This window comes from Mustela nivalis (genome assembly GCF_964662115.1).
Source record: "Mustela nivalis genome assembly, chromosome: 6".
Classification (NCBI taxonomy): Eukaryota; Metazoa; Chordata; class Mammalia; order Carnivora; family Mustelidae; genus Mustela; species Mustela nivalis.
Window position 1 is genome coordinate 98,076,819 of NC_139025.1, and position 17,991 is coordinate 98,094,809.

A 17,991-nucleotide genomic window follows, 5' to 3' on the forward strand; every position below is an offset into this window, starting at 1 on the left:
ACAGTGGTAGCTCGTGACACTGGAGGAATGCAGCTGGCCTCAGAAATGCACTGGATCCAGGGCCCGGAGCTGTCAAGATTGTTTTCATCTCTGCTTTTCACTGGGTATCTGCTTCAGTTTTCTAATCAATCTCAATTTTGGATTCCTGAGGAAGAGACTCATTGGCCCAGCTTGAGCCTGATGGTCGACAGGGTCACTGTTAGGGCCCTGTGGGGGAGGGGGCATTCTCAGGAAAGAGCTCATCAGACTGTGGAATAAGTCCTCTGTGGCACGGAGGGTCTGTTCTCTCTCAAGGGCAACAGGGAGGCAAATATATGTTTAGTGTATTAAAGCAGAATGGCCAATGTATTAAACTTTGGTTATAAATAGCAAAATCAAAGCAAGAGCAGACTCATCCAGACCAAGAATTGCTTGCAACCTTTGGCTGTTTCCCAACTGAAGAGAGAGATAAAAGAGACCCAAGGATGTTGACACTGTATGTGCACCCATCAGCTATAAGTTGACTGGAGATCCACTGGAATTCCATTATACAAATGGCACAGAATGTTTATAATCCCAAAAATAATGTGCAAGGAAACATTACATAAACCCAGACTGATCTCTCTCTGGTTTTATATGTATTTGCGGAACCTATATCATCACTCTCTAAGAAGAGAGGGAAAAAGATTACAAAATGCTTACTGTTCTGGAGAAGAGGCAAGTATAGAAAATACAGGAAGGACAAACTTTCAAGTAAATCGAAATCAGACAAAAATGGTGACCAGCCTGAATGAGCCTGGGAAAGCGCACCCTCACAGCTGCCATGCCTGTTTCTGCTCCCTTTACCCCCTCCTCTTCTTCTACCCAGTACACAGGCCTGAAGGCCCCAATAAGGCCCTGTCTCCTCCACAACACCTTCCTTGACTGACCACCTGATTTGGCATTTTATCTTCCTGAAACTGTTCTGTGGACATTGTGTCCCCATGTACCTTACACCTCCCTCCCAGGGCTGAGGCCCACGTGGCAGGCTTTTTCCCACCTGGTCTTACACAGCCTCATACACCTCTCATGAGCATCTGTTGCCTGACTAGTTGTCACTGGTTGAACCGAAAATGGTCAGAAATCTACGGCTGGGCACACAAAAGAATCTGAGATCAGAGAAGGAACAAATATCCAAGTATATTTCTTTTAAGATAAAAACTTTATTTTACAATTTTATAAAGCAGCTTTACATGAAGCACAAACAATCCATTTACTTTGTATAGAAACAAAATACCTTTCCATCTGCAAAAAATCAAGTTTTGCTGTATAGAAAACTAACATGTGCACATTGTGCTTAAACCGCAAAGTCTGTACAGCTTTACAAAGGACTACCCTTCAGAAGGGCATCCAGTAAACACTTTATTGCATATTTGACACATGGTCTCTAACCCACATGTACAATGGAGGAGAAATAAGAACAATTGCAACAAGGAGGAAAAGAGCAGCTTTCAGCGAGAGTCTGCACGCTGGCGAAGAAAAGGACTGCCACATCTGGAGAGCTGTGCTTGTGCCATTTCTGTATTTGCTCACGTACACTGGATGGTTTTTGGATGAAGCCTTTATGTACAACAATCCCAAAGGGTCAAACTTGACCTTTATCTGGAAACTTTTGGCTGGTTTTACAACCAAAGTGGCAACAGATTTAATATAGTATCAAAGCTAACTCAAGATAAGTATAAAAAACAAATACCCATTATCTGAAAACAAAGAAATATTTAAAGAAATAAAATAAATCTTTAAAATACCTTCCCCATGCTCTCTAAGCTCAGAATAAGTAAACATTTTACATGATTTAAAAACCTATGAAGAATGCTGCAGGTGTTTTGGAACAAAAATGCAATTGATGGTCTTGGGCAGTGTTCCTCCATGTCTGCCCCACAGATCACCTGCATCAGAATTATCTGAATGCTTGTTAAAAACGCAGGACTATCATGCTTCACAGGCAGACTTAGTGACTATCTGGCATCTGTAGCTCAGTAAGCTTCCAGGTGATTAGGAGGCACCTGAAAGCTTGAGAACCACTGGTGTACACTGGCAGGGCTGCCTCAGGTTCAACTCATTCTCTTAGAAAATTCTGGGATCATAAGAAAAATCAAGTTGCTGTTGCAACATGGAAGGCAGTGTGAAACCAACATCAGTGAAACAGCAATGCCATTTCTAGATCAAAATGTCTTTCCTTTTTCAGTGGAAAAGGACAGCCACATTGTTAAGGCACTGGATATTTGTCACGGAAGCAGAACCATGCTGTTTTCATGGATTCCTTTAGTCTGAAGGACCAGTATCCAAACACAAGGCAGAAGTCTGGACTGCTCTCAGTAATAACAAGTAAAATGAAGGGCAAAGGGTTTCCTGCTCAGAGAAATTTTATGTTGGGGCACTGAAATAAAGGAGACCAGATATTCTTGTGGAGACATCTAATCATGTCTAAGAATGACAAAGGTCAAAAGGCAGGGAGAAACTTAATAACCCACAACTCTTGTGTTGTGGGCAGAAGAGAATTGTGGTCATGTAACTTGGGAGTTTAAGCTTCCTCTTCCATGGCCACTTTACTACTGCTGTCTTCAGTGTACATCTGTATTGTCTTCTTTGTTCCTGCTCCCTTTGCCACTAATATATATATTTTTCATGTTTATTCTATTCATAGATATGTATATATTTTCTGGTTTATAAGTAGTGTTGGTAGGCTGAGTTCAATTTAAGATGCAGTATGTAGGCAAGTGCCCACGTGGCTGTTGACATGCATTTAATACAGGTCACAGACAAACTGATGTGTTTGTCAGACTCAGTCTCCTGAAAGTGTGGGGTCTCAAATTTCAATCTGTATTAAGTTACAGTATTGACTTAGTGTACTGTCATACATTCAGACAAAAACAACACAATCAACCTCGCTTGATTTTGATAATGCCTGAAAAGCCCTATAGCAGACACTGCCCAGGGTATGAGGGCTGTGAAACCTATTTACGTGAGGTAAGGTATAGTGGGACAGAAAACCCAAATAAAGATCTGATTACACAAATACAGCAAATGCGGTAGCATCAATCACTTCTACCCAAGAGCTGAAAGAATTTAAAGTTAAAATTGCAAAGGAAAACATTCATGTGCAGAGTCAATGGTATGGAAAATTGATGTCCAAGAATGTTCTAAAAGTAGGAAAAAAACCCTGCTATGATTCCTGTATGTAATATCTGACACAGTATTTTTCTTCAAAGAGGGGGGGAAATCCTGAAAGGGCAGTGGGAAAGGATTAGCTCCTTTCTCCAATAAAATTTCCACAATGTCCCCCAAAATGTTCCCCCAAGTAGACAAAACTCTCAAGTATAGTCTGAAATGAAATATAGAATTCTAGACAGTGACAAAAAGAAACCATCACAGTGGGGATGGAGAGGGATATACTGATTATCAAATCTTTACTGATTGTAGATCAAGTTTCATAAAACATAACATCTTTGTGATTTCTTGTGCAGTCAACAAGTTCTGTTTTAGTTGTGCTTACATTATATAACTGTGAAGCCTGAACACTGCTTGTGTTTTTAATTTACACATTTCAAGAAAACCATACATTCAAAATATTCTCCATATATAACAAATTCAAGAAACGCAACACGAAATTCTCCAAGAAATTAATCTGTAGAAAAGAAACATCATTTTAAAAAGTTGCACACAGTCCACTATTCAGGCTGCGAGTACACATTTACTGTATTACAGCACATTATTTTTTAAAAGTTTGTTTCCAACATAAACATACATCATCACATTTTAAAAGAGACCCATACTAAGTTTTCAGGTAAGTGCCAGACAGTTGGCCAGTAACAACTACTTACCAGTGTCTTCCCCAGACCCAGAGGGACTGGACTGTCTGTGGAACTGTAGAAGGTGATAGGCAAGGCAAAGTTAAACATCTCTGTTCAACCATCGACTAAACACTTTTCTGCTCCAAGTGCCACCTATGTTTTGAAACACCCAACCCAATGCAATTATCTCAGAAGACTGGTTTCAGTTATCACTTTGATGTAATCCACAAAAACCTAGTATACAATCTTTTAAAATGTGCCTAAGCTCTGCTGAGATAGAGCCCATGGTTTTTGTGTGCGGCAAAGGCTGAAGGATGATTTTGGTTCTGAGCTCTAGTTGTGCTTTGCCCTGCTGCCTTTAAGGTAGCTTTTCCACCTTTTGACAAATTCTTTGAAGATTGGGGACTCATCGATGGTGCTGAGTAGCTGCAGCTGATTGATGTGGGTGGTGTGGTAGTCCCAGCGGGCCAGGTTGGGGGCAATGCCAAGCATGAAGTGGCGGAGGTCATAGATGGTCCCTGAGCCAGTGTCATACAAGGGGAGCATGGCTTTAAGAGATTCCATGCCTCGCTCGTACAAGGACCTCGCTTCTTTCCCGAGCTTTTCCCCTGCAGTTTCTTTTAAGTCATACAGCCCAATTAAGGAATACATAAAGCCATTTAAAACAAAAGAGCTAGGTGTGGTTGGATACTCTTCATACCAGTCGTGTTTATTCATAAACACAGCCTTAACTCCATGCTGCTCTGACAGAAACTTGTAAGGGGCTGTTGCCCTTAAAGCTGAACTGAGGAATGAATGGTCTTTTGTCAACAGATAGGCCCTGACTAATGTAGAAATGGCTTGCCCTTGGGCCATGGCAGAGTACCACCCTGGCTCTAAAGACTTGAACCCCTCTCCTAACTTACGGGTCACCATAATTGGCCAGCCACCTTTCTCATCCTGGTTCCTTACCAGCCAATCACTGGCAGCGAAGAATGCGGCCATGTGGGCCGTGGTGGAGATGGTAATGTTGTCGAGGAATCCCTTCCCTTTTGCAATCAACTTAACCACCTTTTTGGGCATTATTTTGGTTGGCTTGACAGCTTTTGTGTTGGAAAGACCCACTCCTTTCCTGAGGTCAGTGACCAGGTCCCTTGTAACTGTGCTCCATGAAGTTCTGGGTCCAATGCCATAGTATATGTCTCTTTCTTTAAAAGCAATTAGTTGGGTATTTGAGACATAATGTACAGTGAAGAGCTGATTTTTTTCTGTCGTCTCTAGAACCACAGATATACTTCCGTTCGTCATGAACTTGAGGTCAAATGAAATAATAAAATCTTTCGTGTTCCCCAGTTGCAAGGATATACCTTCGCTGGTTTCTGTAGGGGGAAAATACACCAACAAAGACTAGTTAGAAGAAAAGTTCTTTGTATTAAAAGTTAACTGCAGAAGCAACATCTTCCTAGGAACATCACCAAAGACAAGGGAAGAAAGGACAAAAATGAACTATTGGGATTTTATCAAGATGAAAAGCTTTTGCACAGCAAAGGAAACAGTTAACAAAACCAAAAGACAACTGACAAGAATGGGAGATGATATTTGCAAAATGTGACATATCAGATAAGGGCTAGTGTCCAAAATCTATAAAGAACTTAGCAAACTCAACTCCCAAAGAACAAATAATCCAATCAAGAAATGGGCAGAAGACATGAACAGACATCTGCAAAGAAGACATCCAGATGGCCAACAGACACGTGAAAAAGTGCTCCATATCACTCGGCATCAGGGAAATACAAATCAAAACCACAATGAGATATCACCTCACACCAGTCAGAATGGCTAAAATTAACAAGTCAGGAAATGACAGATGCTGGTGAGGATGCGGAGAAAGGGGAACCCTCCTACACTGTTGGTGGGAATGCAAGCTGGTGCAACCACTCTGGAAAACAGCATGGAGGTTCCTCAAAATGTTGAAAATAGAACTACCCTATGACCCAGCAATTGCACTACTGGGTATTTACCCTAAAGATACAAACGTAGTGATCTGAAGGGGCACGTGCACCCAAATGTTTATAGCAGCAATGTCCACAATAGCCAAACTATGGAAAGAACCTAGATGTCCATCAACAGATGAATGGACAAAGATGTGGTGTATATATACACAATGGAATACTATGCAGCCATCAAAAGAAATGAAATCTTACCATTTGCGATGACGTGGATGGAACTAAAGGGTATCATGCTTAGCGAAATAAGTCAATCAGAGAAAGACAACTATCATATGATCTCCCTGATATGAGGAAGTGGTGATGCAACATGGGGGATTAAGGGGGTAGGAGAAGAATAAATGAAACAAGATGGGATCGGGAGGGAGACAAACCATAAGTGATTCTTAATCTCACAAAACAAACTGAGGGTTGCTGGGGGGAGGGGGGTTGAGAGAAGGGGGGTGGGGTTATGGACATTGGGGAGGGTATGTGCTATGGTGAGTGCTGTGAAGTGTGTAAACCTGGCAATTCACAGACCTGTACCCCTGGGGATAAAAATATATTATATGTTTATTTAAAAAAAAAAAAAAGTTAACTGCAGAGGCGCCTGGGTGGCTCAGTGGGTTAAGCCTCTGCCTTCGGCTCACGTCATGATCTCAGGGTCCTGGGATCGAGTCCCGCATTGGGCTCTCTGCTCAGTAGGGAGCATGCTTCCCCCACCTCTCTCTGCCTGCCTCTCTGTCTACTTGTGATCTGTCAAATAAATAAAGAAAATATTAAAAAAAAAAAAAGTTAACTGCAGTTCATCTTTGATAACCACTAACCATATAAAATTAACACTTCAGTATTTTGTGTCCGATCATCATTATCAATTATTTTACTAAAGTAACCATAAACAAATGATAGAACTGATGAGTCCATGATGGCTTTTGAGTATCAGGCCCATCTAATTTATATTAGAGGGTTAAGAGGAAATGGATAAGGTATTGTTGATCAAAATGCTAGATCAAATGTTGGCTGATCAATAATCAATGACTGCTTTATTATATCCATTTTATAAAAAGAAAAAATAATCAAAATTGGCTCAGCACATATTGTGAGAAGCTAGAACAGCTTACAATGAATTAAATTTTATTTAATTAACATTTAGTTAGTATTTATTATGTTCTGATTTTATTATATTAACTCATCTAATCCTCAAATTAACTCATTTAACCCTCATAACAGTTACAAGAGTAGTGCTATTATTACTCGTACTTAATGGCTGACAAACTGAGACAAAGGGAAGTTAAGAAACTTGCCCAAGATACAAAATGTTGAACCTAGGTTGCCTAGTCTGGCTCCACAATACACACTCTTCTTTACTTTTTTTTTTTAAGTTTATGTATTTATTTATTTTTTGGTAATCTCTATACCTAATATGGGGCTCAAACTTCTGACCCCAAGATCAAGAGTTGCACACTCTCCTGGCTGAATCAGCCAGGCACCCCTCCACAATATACAATATACATTCTTAATTACTAGCTGATGCTGAAAATGATAGGTTTGTTCTCAGATAATTACTGGAATCATGAATAAAATTTCTGAATATTAAGTAATGGGCTCAGGTAATCAACAAAAGTGAGGGATACTAGGGGAGGATGAGGGAGAAGCAAAGGCTTCTGAGTAAAAAAAAAAAAAGCCCAAACCCTACAACCCTGTTTGAATTATTTCTCTTCTACTTCCTAGCTTTGAGATATTCAAGATGAAATAGCTCTTTGAACTTCGGTTTCTTCACATGTTCAATAGAGATAATATTACTTTGCAAGGTAATTGGGAGGATTAAAAAAAAGATAGGGACTTAGAACAAAGTGAAAATTGATAGTGATTATGATTATTAGTCTGAAGCCATTGGCCTTTAGAGGCTGATAAAATAGTAATAGCTGTTTTGTCTGGCAAATTATCAAATAGGAAGTTTCTCTTGCATATCTATAGTACAATGAGGGTGGATTCCCAGAAAGTTGACTTTCTGAATATTGCTGGTCTAGATCTACCAAGAGAAGAAACAGAGCATATTGCAATGTAATAGCAGCCACAACAAGAACAACAACAACAACAACAACAACAAATAATAGGTAGTGCATATTTTATATATAACCTTAAAGGTAAATATGAATTCCTTCATCTCTAGGAAACTACATTTTCCAAACACATTCATATGCTCCTTACAATAATTTGATGCTGGCAGAACAGGAATTACTACTTCCATTTTAGAGATGAAGATATGGAAGCTTTGCAAGGTTAAAAAGTTTGCCCAAAACCAAATGTTAATTAGTGGTAGAGTAGGGACCAGAAACCAGGATTCCTGGACCTAAGTTCAAAGACTATGAAAAAGAAATGATACTGGATACAGCATTCTCATGAGCATAATTGGTGGAAGAGTTATTTCTCTTAAACAGAGCCAAAGAATCAGATCCACTTTGAGAAGTCCTCAAGGAGATCCTTAGTGTGTCACCAGGAGCATAAGTAGACTGATGATAGTGTATACAATGTAATTAACTTGGAGAGTCTTAGCACGTTGAGCTGGTTGTTCAACTCCCTCAACACTGGACTCTACCATTGTGGGATATAATTGATGCAGTGCCCTTAATGATTTCATCTGATGGGACAGATAATCATGGAAGCTGTATAAGGAATGAGAACATCTTGATAGACTTACATGTCAAATGACATTTTTATTTTTTAAAGACTTTATTTGACAGAGATGGCAAGGGAAAGAACATAAGCAGAGGGAGTGAAGAGGGAGAAGCAGGCTTCCCACTGAGCAGGGAGCCTGATGTGGGGCTCCATCCCAGGACCCTGGGATCATGACCTGAGCCGAAGGCAGACACTTAATGACTGAGCCACCCAGGCGCCCCTTGAGTGACTTTAAAAAGTGGTATCAGAAGCATACTGATACATACATAGCATGTATGTAATACATAGCATACATGATAAGTCATACATACATAATACATATGTATATTAAACATACATACATACATAAGATTACATAATAAAAATCCATTTTATCTGGAAAAATGTCAACATGCAATCTCTCTCTTAACTAGCATTTTCCTACATCTAGTGTAAAGTGGAATCTGACACTTATACAACATTCCTAACACACTCCAGGATTCTGAATGGCCTGATGAATCACTAAAGTTTCAATTATATTCCGTAGAGAAGGCTATCTTGAGTGCTCCTTATTTTTTCATTGCTAGGGCAATGTCTCATTGATAAGGCAGTAATACTAACCATGACATCCATTCTCACAAAACTGGATAACAGTGATCCAACTTTATAAGTCCAAATGGGAGGAAGCTAAAGAATTACCTATTTTCCTCCCAGAATCCATTCTAATTCACTTTATGAATACAAATCTAACGAAATGGTACGGTCTCAATTATCTTATGTTTTACTATAACAGATTAGTTCAAAGAACTCAGTAACAAATTATGTCATGGGATGTAACCTTTCAAAAAAATGACTATTTTCCTAAAACCCCACCACCACCAGAGGGGGTTACTGAACCACACAGGAAAAGAGACTAAGCCCCAATCCCCGACATGAATCAACCAACAGACAATCGCAGTTTTCATAATAATCCTGTAAGTCTTTTAATTTCCATTTTCTAGATATACAGAGTAGTTAAAGTAGTCAGCATCGCCCAGAGGGATCCAAATGGTAGCAATTGGGATGTGAGTGTGGTTGCAGCAACCACCCTGGAAATGTAGCAGGCAAAGTCTGAGCTCTACTGAAGGTATTATGGTATCTGGAGACTCCTGCTTTAAATCTATTAGCAGAAAGTTTTGGGTTTCCCATTTTTTGAAATCCACGACTCCTCTTCTCTCTGAGCAGTTAAACCTGGGAGTCACTATTAGTGTTTATTCTTGGCATATGTGGTAGTATATATTTCCCTTTAGGCAACAAAGGATGATAAACATTTAAGGACAGTCTTTAAATCAATGTTTTCACCTGTAACACAAACCATTATCATTCATTTGTTTTAATCAACAGGAGTGAGAAGTCCTCCCTACTTAGGACCTTGAGGAATACCAAGAGATAAGGACCAGGCAAAAGAAGAGAAGATCACAAGAAGTCTGAGAAAGAATGGCTACACAGATTCAGGGGAGGGAGTGAGGTCACGGAAATGAGGTGGAGAGAGTGTTTCCCTAAAGGGAGAACTAATTTAATAGAGTACGATAGGTATAAAGTTTCAGTTCATTCAATTTTAAAATTAGGCAGAGGAACAAAACATTATTCAACAAACAAAAGAATAAAAATATGATGTAGACCCATGTTCTGGTTCTTTCTTCTAGACAACTTTATTTCCTTTCAGGGAAAATAATTCAAAGCCCAAAAAGAAAAAAAAAAGGCTAACAGCATTTGGCCCCTGGTCCTCCAGAGACTCACCTCATGGAGGCCTATGCTTTTATATACAGTTCCAATTTCTTCTCAACAGTGATTCTTTGAATTTATTTCCCATGAAGTCTATAGCCTCTGAAAAGCTTCATCTCCCATACTTGTGCTTCAATACAAGTCTCACCTTTTTGATTCCCTTCTCCTGCTCTGAGCAACTCCCATGTAATTTCAGCTCACTTACCCTCAAACATTGGATCAAATACACCTCCAGGCATGCCCAAGATATCAAAACTGGCACCCCATTCCCACTTAGCACACTCCCACCAACAGGGAGTTCCAACTGTGAGGAGATTGTGTTCCACTAGCAGAGCGACTCACAGAGTTTTCTCTTCCATATACTTAAAACCACTTTAAGAAGTAGTTTTATCTCCAGCCATGGGCTGCAGAATGAAGAGGTAAAATGAGGGTCCCTCATGTAGTATGAGACTTATCATTTGTATTCCCCAGGGCATCCAGAAGTGCACAGTGTAATCTATTGCTTTAAATAGGATAGAGTTCAAAGAACTGTTCTAGAAAACTTCCCAGCATTTGAGGAGATCAAGATGAGGACTGCTGTTTTCCACCCTAATCTAGACATTATTAATTAGTGCAAAAACAAGCTCCTTGGGAACAAACAAATGTCCTTTTGCAAAGTCTAATCCTGTTCTACATATTTTTTTTAAATATTTTATTTATTTATTTGACAGACACAGATCACAAGTAGGCAGAGAGGCAGACAGAGAGGAGGAAGCAGGCTCCCCGCTGAGCAGAGAGCCTGATGCGGGGCTCGATCCCAGGACCCTGGGATCATGACCTGAGCCGAAGGCAGAGGCTTTAACTCACTGAGCCACCCAGGTGCCCCCTGTTCTACATATTCTTAAACATCTCCACGTACTTTCTCACCAGTCAAGCAGAGATGCTCTATGTACTGGAATATCACAGAATACCACAGGAGAAAAGAAGTTCTAGCCACGGAATAAAAACTAAAGGTCACCCATTATTTGCACTGCATTAAGCACTCATAAATCCATTACTTAAGGCCATCTAGAATGAGTAGATTTGTATTGTGGCTTTCAAGGTCTGTGAATTACACAGTCATCAATAAAGGACAAGGGGAGAATACAGAAGAGGTCTTATAACCTTTTCTCTCATTGTATTTACCGACTGCAAGGTTATTGGAGGGGAGGGTGGCGGGGAGGAGGAGTTCTGTTCTTAACAACATTTCCCCATAGAGAATTAAGCCTGAGGTGCTAACTACAATTATTTCATTGTCTTTTTAAGTAATGGACTCATTAATTCTCATGGAAATTGATTAGCAGAGAAAAATACATTACATCCCAATTAATGATACCATCTTACTAAAAGGGGAAATATTACATAAAGTTAATTTGATTTTATAAATGATTTTATAAATGAAATGGTTTTATATGAAGTTTGAGACAATCTACTACATTAACAAAACTCAATATGAGAAGCAGGTCTGGTTGTTAATGCTATAATATCTCGAAAAAATAAAAAGCTGCTGGTAAAAAAAAACAGGCAAAGGAAAAGGACTGTTCTACAAAGAAAAATTTCTACCTTTATGCAAAATAGTTTAAAAGTAAAATTAAATATTGTACTGAAATGCTAAAATGAACTAAGGAGCATCATTCCTGTGGGACACAGCTCCCTGGAAAAAGATACATAGTAATTTTTTTTTATAACCTTGAATTTTTAGCTGTTCTTTTTCTAGGGATTTCTTTTTTATTTTATTTTTTTAAAAATTTTATTTATGACAGAGACAGTGAGAGAGAGAACATAAGCACTGGGGAGCTGAAGAGGGAGAAGCAGGCTCCCTGCTGGGCACGGAGCCCAATATGGGGCTTGATCCCAGGACACTCAGATCTGAGCCGAAGGCAGGCACTTAACGACTGAGCCACCCAGGTGTCCCTTTCTAGAGATTTCACTTGGGTGACACCATTTGTTTCTTTATATAGATATAAAGGGTCTGCTAATGTGCTTCCTAAAACCATAAAGACAATTTTAAGGGAGTATCAGGTGCCATAAATCATCACAAAATTAGCAGGCACACATAATAATGTATCACTTACCTGGAGCAATGAATTGTTTAACATTGGTGAATCTAGACTTATCAGCCACACTAGCCATAAAGCACCCCTTTGGCACAGTCCAGTCATTAGGCTTGCTGTTTTTGTCCCTGTCTTCTGCTGTTTCATATACTTCTATGTGAGGGGGTTTCTCAGTTAGATTTTTGCTGTAATGACTTAACCCATACTGTGCAATCTGGATTGGGTAGAAATAGCCTTGAGGTCCCCACTGTGTAGATAAAGGTACACCTAAAAAATAGAGAAACAAAATAAATAACCATGTCTGGACACTTATAAGCATATTCCGAGAACCATTCTTTACTGTTTTACCTCTGGGGCATGTTATAGGCTTATCTACAACTTTAAAGCTTCTATTTTATACTGTTTTCATAATTATTAAAAACTAGAACTTAATTAATCAGATATGAAAAACAAAATGAAGGTTTATTCACTCTCATTCAGTATTTGTTGATAGCAATGCAATGTTGCAGATTATCTTTTAAGGATTGACTTTTTACATGTGTAACTTTTGCTCATAGCTACAGTTGTCCTGTTTCATACAAATTTTGTACAATTTAAATACATGTAGGTAATGTTACCACAGGGTCATCCTAAGTATGAAATTTTTTAAATGTCTGTATTAATATTCAAGATAATTACATACCCATCTCTCTCTCCAAAGTCAAGATGTGGTCTAATGCCTATACCATCTGACAGCTAAAGTATCTGTTTACAGAGCCAGTTACAACTAGGCAACTTAAAGTATAAACATAGCTTGCAATTCTTTTTCATCTCCTTCATGTCAAAATATAATTTTTTGAGAACCAGGCATTTTTTTTTAATGAATTAAAATTGCACATTGAACCACAGATTTTTGACATAACTCATTAATGGATTATCTCTTCTAAGGTCCTAAGCAAAACTTTTAAATGTTTGGTATTAGTGTTTTAGTAATTTTCTACATGGGAAATACAATAATATGACATTGCACAGAATATTGTATTGTTGCATCATGGTCTATGTGTTGAGAGATAAGCTCCTCTCTGTAGTTCTAAAATAAATTAAGAAGCATCAGATGGGCACAGCAGAAGCTAAGAACCTACAAAACCATATGTGTGATGTAGTTTCAAAACAATTTAAGGATTTAGGAACCATAAGGGCTAAGAAACCTAGGCTAGATAAGCTCCTGACTTGTATTTTTTTTCCAAGAGGAGACTTTCCCCCCCCAAGATTCAAATAGCATTGTTTTTATTTAATGAAAGGAAGGTTTATACAATATCTCATTAAAGATGGATGAAAATTTTAACAATGGGCAACCAGCATAACAATTGCTAGACTGATCAATGAACAAGAATAGTAGGCCAGAAACCTACTCTGCTATTCAAAATGCTTTACATAACAATAAATACTGTACCATGAATCACTGGGGAAAAAAGATCACTCAATACATGTGAAAAGAAAAATCTGAAATTATACCCTGACCTTAAACCATATACCAAGATATAAATCAATTTGGCTGGCCTAAAGAGTTGAATGTAAAAAAACACAACCCTAATAAAACTATTAGAGAAAATACAGATGAAAAGCCGATCATGGTATAGCAATGACTTTCTCAGCATAAAAGTAGAAGTAAAAAAAAAAAAAAAAATTAAAAAGTCTGTAAGTTCACCAAATAGAACTAAAAACTTCTAAAACTAACAAATCATAAATAAAATGGAAGACAATCAAATTGAAGAAAATAGCTTTAACAAACGTGACAAAGTATCATTATATTACTATATATATAAAAGTTCACATGACTATAGAACCCACTAATCACATTAGAAAAGGGGGAAATAAGATCAAGATTTTATGATGATTAGAAGCATATGAAAAGGGTATGTGGCCTCACTGATGGTTACTGATAGTGAATGATGAGATCCCTTAGTAAACAACAGATTAAAAAACAATGTTCCATGACAGCAAGAGTGGGGTGACAAAAGCACCCTTATACTCTGCTCCTGGAGGTACATGTAGGTTCAACCTTTTGGGAAAGCAGTTTAGCAAAATAGTTCAATTTATATTAATTGACATGGCAGTTTATTTCCTAGGCAACTACTCCTAGACTATAATTAAAATAGCAAACAATGAACATGAGTATCTATACCATTACATATAAAAGCAAAAAAACCGGAAATGACCTAAGTAGCCAACTAAAGAGAAAGGCTGCAATTATTACATGTACCACGGCTTATTTTTACTGTGAATACTAGTCCTTAAACAAGGGGAAGAACAAGGGGAAATAACAAGATATTTTAGATGAAAAAAGGAGAATATAAAATTGACTATACAGTATGATCCCAACTTGTTTAAAAAATGTATTTTCTATAACAACAACAAAGATTGGAAAAGCATATCAAAATATTATTTAACAGAGGTTATGGGTATTTTTTACCTTTTCTTTAGCATCTAAATATAAAATTAATATGAAGAAGTTTGGTGACAGATATCTTTGAAGTATATAAATATTATTACAAGTATGTTGTTTAAGTATCATTACAACTATGTTAAGACATAGGACTACATACAAAGACTTCCAGAGAATATGCAAAAACGGTAATAATTATCTTGAAGTGGTATGAATATAAGTGAATTTGGCCCTTTCTTCTTACGAACATTTGGCAAAGATATTACATAAAACTTAAAAAATTAAGATACTGAAATCACATTTTATAGAATGAGGAAAATAAAATTTAAACTAAGCAATTTCAAAACACACTAAGCTCTTTCCTCTGGTTAAATGATGTATTTTAAAGTCAAATTCAATTTGGCTTTCTGATCAATCTTAGGTTTGAAATACAAACTCTAAAATGTACTGATTATACCCATAAGATCTGAGAAACAATATGCAGTAGATTATAGGAGTGTAGTATGTAAGATCAGAGAAGATGGTGCCTATGTGTTATCTTGTTCTGAAGACTTTAAACCTCCATCTGGAGAAGATACCTGGCTAATGTGGTAACAAGACTGCATCAGTACATACGTAGGTCCATTGTTCTCTCCTGTTCCCATCTCCTCTCACAGGAGAATAACTGCATTTTAATGCAAAATTTTTGGAGATGCTGTGCCTTTAACTCATTGGTGAGAATTTCAGATGTTATGGAAGGTTAATGGAATAATCCTATTTGATCAGGTATGATCTTCTTGCAGCCCTTAAAACACATCATCTAGAAAACTGCCCCAGGTTCAGACTTCATCTCTTCCTCCTTGTGATAGTCAGAGACTATCAGGTCTCTTGATAGTAAGCTATGTATGTACTTGCTAGATAATTAACACCTACAACTTTTTATTCCTCAGCACAATCAGGATGGAAAAATGCAGTGGAGCAGACAGATACCAACCTTCAACCCCACTTATGCACTTGACTCTGTCCCGAACTTCCACATTGTAGCCTTCAAAGGACATAAACACACCATCAGGGTGATATGGGGCTCTCTGTGCATAGACTTTGGAATAGCTATGAGAGAATTCAAACCGATCATAGCCATCATACTGAACCACCTTTCCATATACGTCAAAATATTTCTCTACCCAAGTGAATGGAAGAAAGACTTCATTTCCCTCTCGTCTTCCTTTAATTGTATGTTCATCATTTATGAGACAGTCAATTTCTTCGTATTTGAGCCCTAACACCTTGCTTCCCCCATTGCTGTTGAAGCTTCCAACAACGGGGGGTGCTTTCTGCTGTTCCTGAGGGAATCCTTCCTCAGACTGTTTGGCCATGTGGTTCACATAGTTGTTACTCTCAGATGCTGCTGCTCTTTTTTCTAATCCATCCACTCTGAAGCCACTACTCAAGTGCCGTGGAAACTGGGTCGCTTTATCGCTGGAACATTTATTCCACAAAAGTACTGTGACCAAAGTGAAGAGTGTACAGATGATAATCAAAATCTTATAGTTGACCCGAGCTGCCAAGCAACGCATATTCAGACCATACCTATGGAGGCAAAAAGAAAAATTCATGCAAAGATATACTGCAGACATTTCATAGGATAAGATTTTATTTTTTTACATTGAACCACAATAAGGCTATTTTATTCACTGTAGAATCTGATCAGATTTAAAATTACTAATTCAAACTTTTTAGCAGAGACAACAAAAAGGTAAGAGGAGCTTTTCCCTCTTAAAATACATAGCATGACCCTTTAAAGCAGGTATAGGCTTTCTGTTTGTGACTCTCTTTGTATCTTAGTAATTGTTTCAAAGTCTCTGGGCCAAAAGAAATATCTAATGGTTTCATTTATTAAGTAGTTGGGTCTGAACAACTTAATGCATTATTTTTGTCCCAACAAGCTGGCTGTTTGAAAAAACATAATGATATTAAGGTAAACACTGACATCCATGTTGCCAAATCCAACAGTAGATTTTTAGTGCTCATCCTACTTGATCTCTTCAGCAGCATGAGTAGTCAATGACTCTTTCCTACCAGAAATACTTTCTTCTCATGGCTTCTAGGGCACCATCTTCTTGTGGTTCTCCTTATACGCCACTGGCTGCTCCTCCTCAGTCATCTCTGATCATTCTTTCTCATCTCCCTGAACCTTAAGTGTTAGTGTGCTTTAGAGCCTCGGTCCTCAAACTTTTTTTTAATCTCTATTCACTCCTGTGATCTCACACACTCTCATGGCTTTAAATATACTTTATATGCAGACTACTTCTAAAATTCCATCTCTAAGCCAGACCTTTCTTCAGAACTACAGACACATGTATCTAAGTGCCAATACAAGAAATTGACATCTTTACTTGCAGGTCAAATGGACTTCTGTAACATCTAAAACAACTCTTTCCCCCCATCCCGTTTCTCTTTTCCTACTGTTCAGACCAGACACCTCTACTCCTTTTTTGATCACCTCATATCCAATCAGTCAGGAAATGCTATTGGCTCTACCTTCAAATAAAACCTAGAATCTGACCTCTTTCCCCCAACTCCACAATGACCACCACATCCGAGCCACTGTCATCTTTTACTTGGAACACTGCAGTGATATCCAAACTGGTCTCATTATTTCTACCCTTGCTCTACTATTCTACCCCCAAGTCTATGCTCAACGATAACCATTAGAATGATGCTTTTAAATATAAGCCAGACCATGTCACTCCAGTCATTATGGGAGAAGAATCTGATGCTGTTGCCCCTGCTGGCCATATGGTGTATCAGCCAGCTGTGACTGCAATTAAAAAATAGTCCTCAATTGCCTGTTGCTGGGGGTCATTGGGAACTATGGAGAATTACAGAATCAATCTCATTGTTTGCTGTAGTAGCTCTATAATTTATTTTCTGGTATAAATCCACAACTACTTACTTTACTGTCTCTAATTCTTCATCTTCTTTTTCCCCTCAATAAACCGTTTTGTCAGCAGTGAGATTTAAAGAAAAAAAAAAAAATCAAACCCCCAAATGAAAATGTTGAGTGAAATATTACACAATAATTTTCTATTTTTTAAAGAAAGCTGATGGTAAAAGTGTAATTCTCTATCTATCGTAAGCTTACGCCCAATGTGGGGTTGAACTCATGACCTCCAAGATCAAGAGTTGCAGGCTCTACAGACTGACCCAGCCAGGCATCCCTCACTCATTTCTTTTAATTCCAAGAGAAGATACCTTTGAGTTCTTGTATGTCTAAAAAAACCTTCAGTTTGCTCTTACCTTTGATTAACAGTTTG

General features: G+C 38.1%; 1 protein-coding gene across 2 annotated transcripts in view; it reads right to left on the reverse strand.

The window, feature by feature from the left end:
* Window positions 1–1,161: 1,161 nt before the first annotated feature.
* GLCE (glucuronic acid epimerase) overlaps window positions 1,162–17,991 on the reverse strand; it is a 115,665-nt gene continuing 98,835 nt past the window's right edge. The window contains exons 2-4 of one of the 2 annotated variants that reach the window (XM_082736905.1): window positions 15,669–16,264; window positions 12,292–12,537; window positions 1,162–5,170 (exon numbers count right to left, since the gene is read on the reverse strand). In XM_082736905.1, the coding sequence (XP_082593031.1) occupies window positions 4,146–5,170; window positions 12,292–12,537; window positions 15,669–16,251 (1,854 nt within the window). In that variant the 5' untranslated portion in view covers window positions 16,252–16,264 and the 3' untranslated portion in view covers window positions 1,162–4,145. The remainder of the gene's footprint in view (window positions 5,171–12,291; window positions 12,538–15,668; window positions 16,265–17,991) is intronic. The other variant, XM_082736906.1, reaches the window with a different exon arrangement.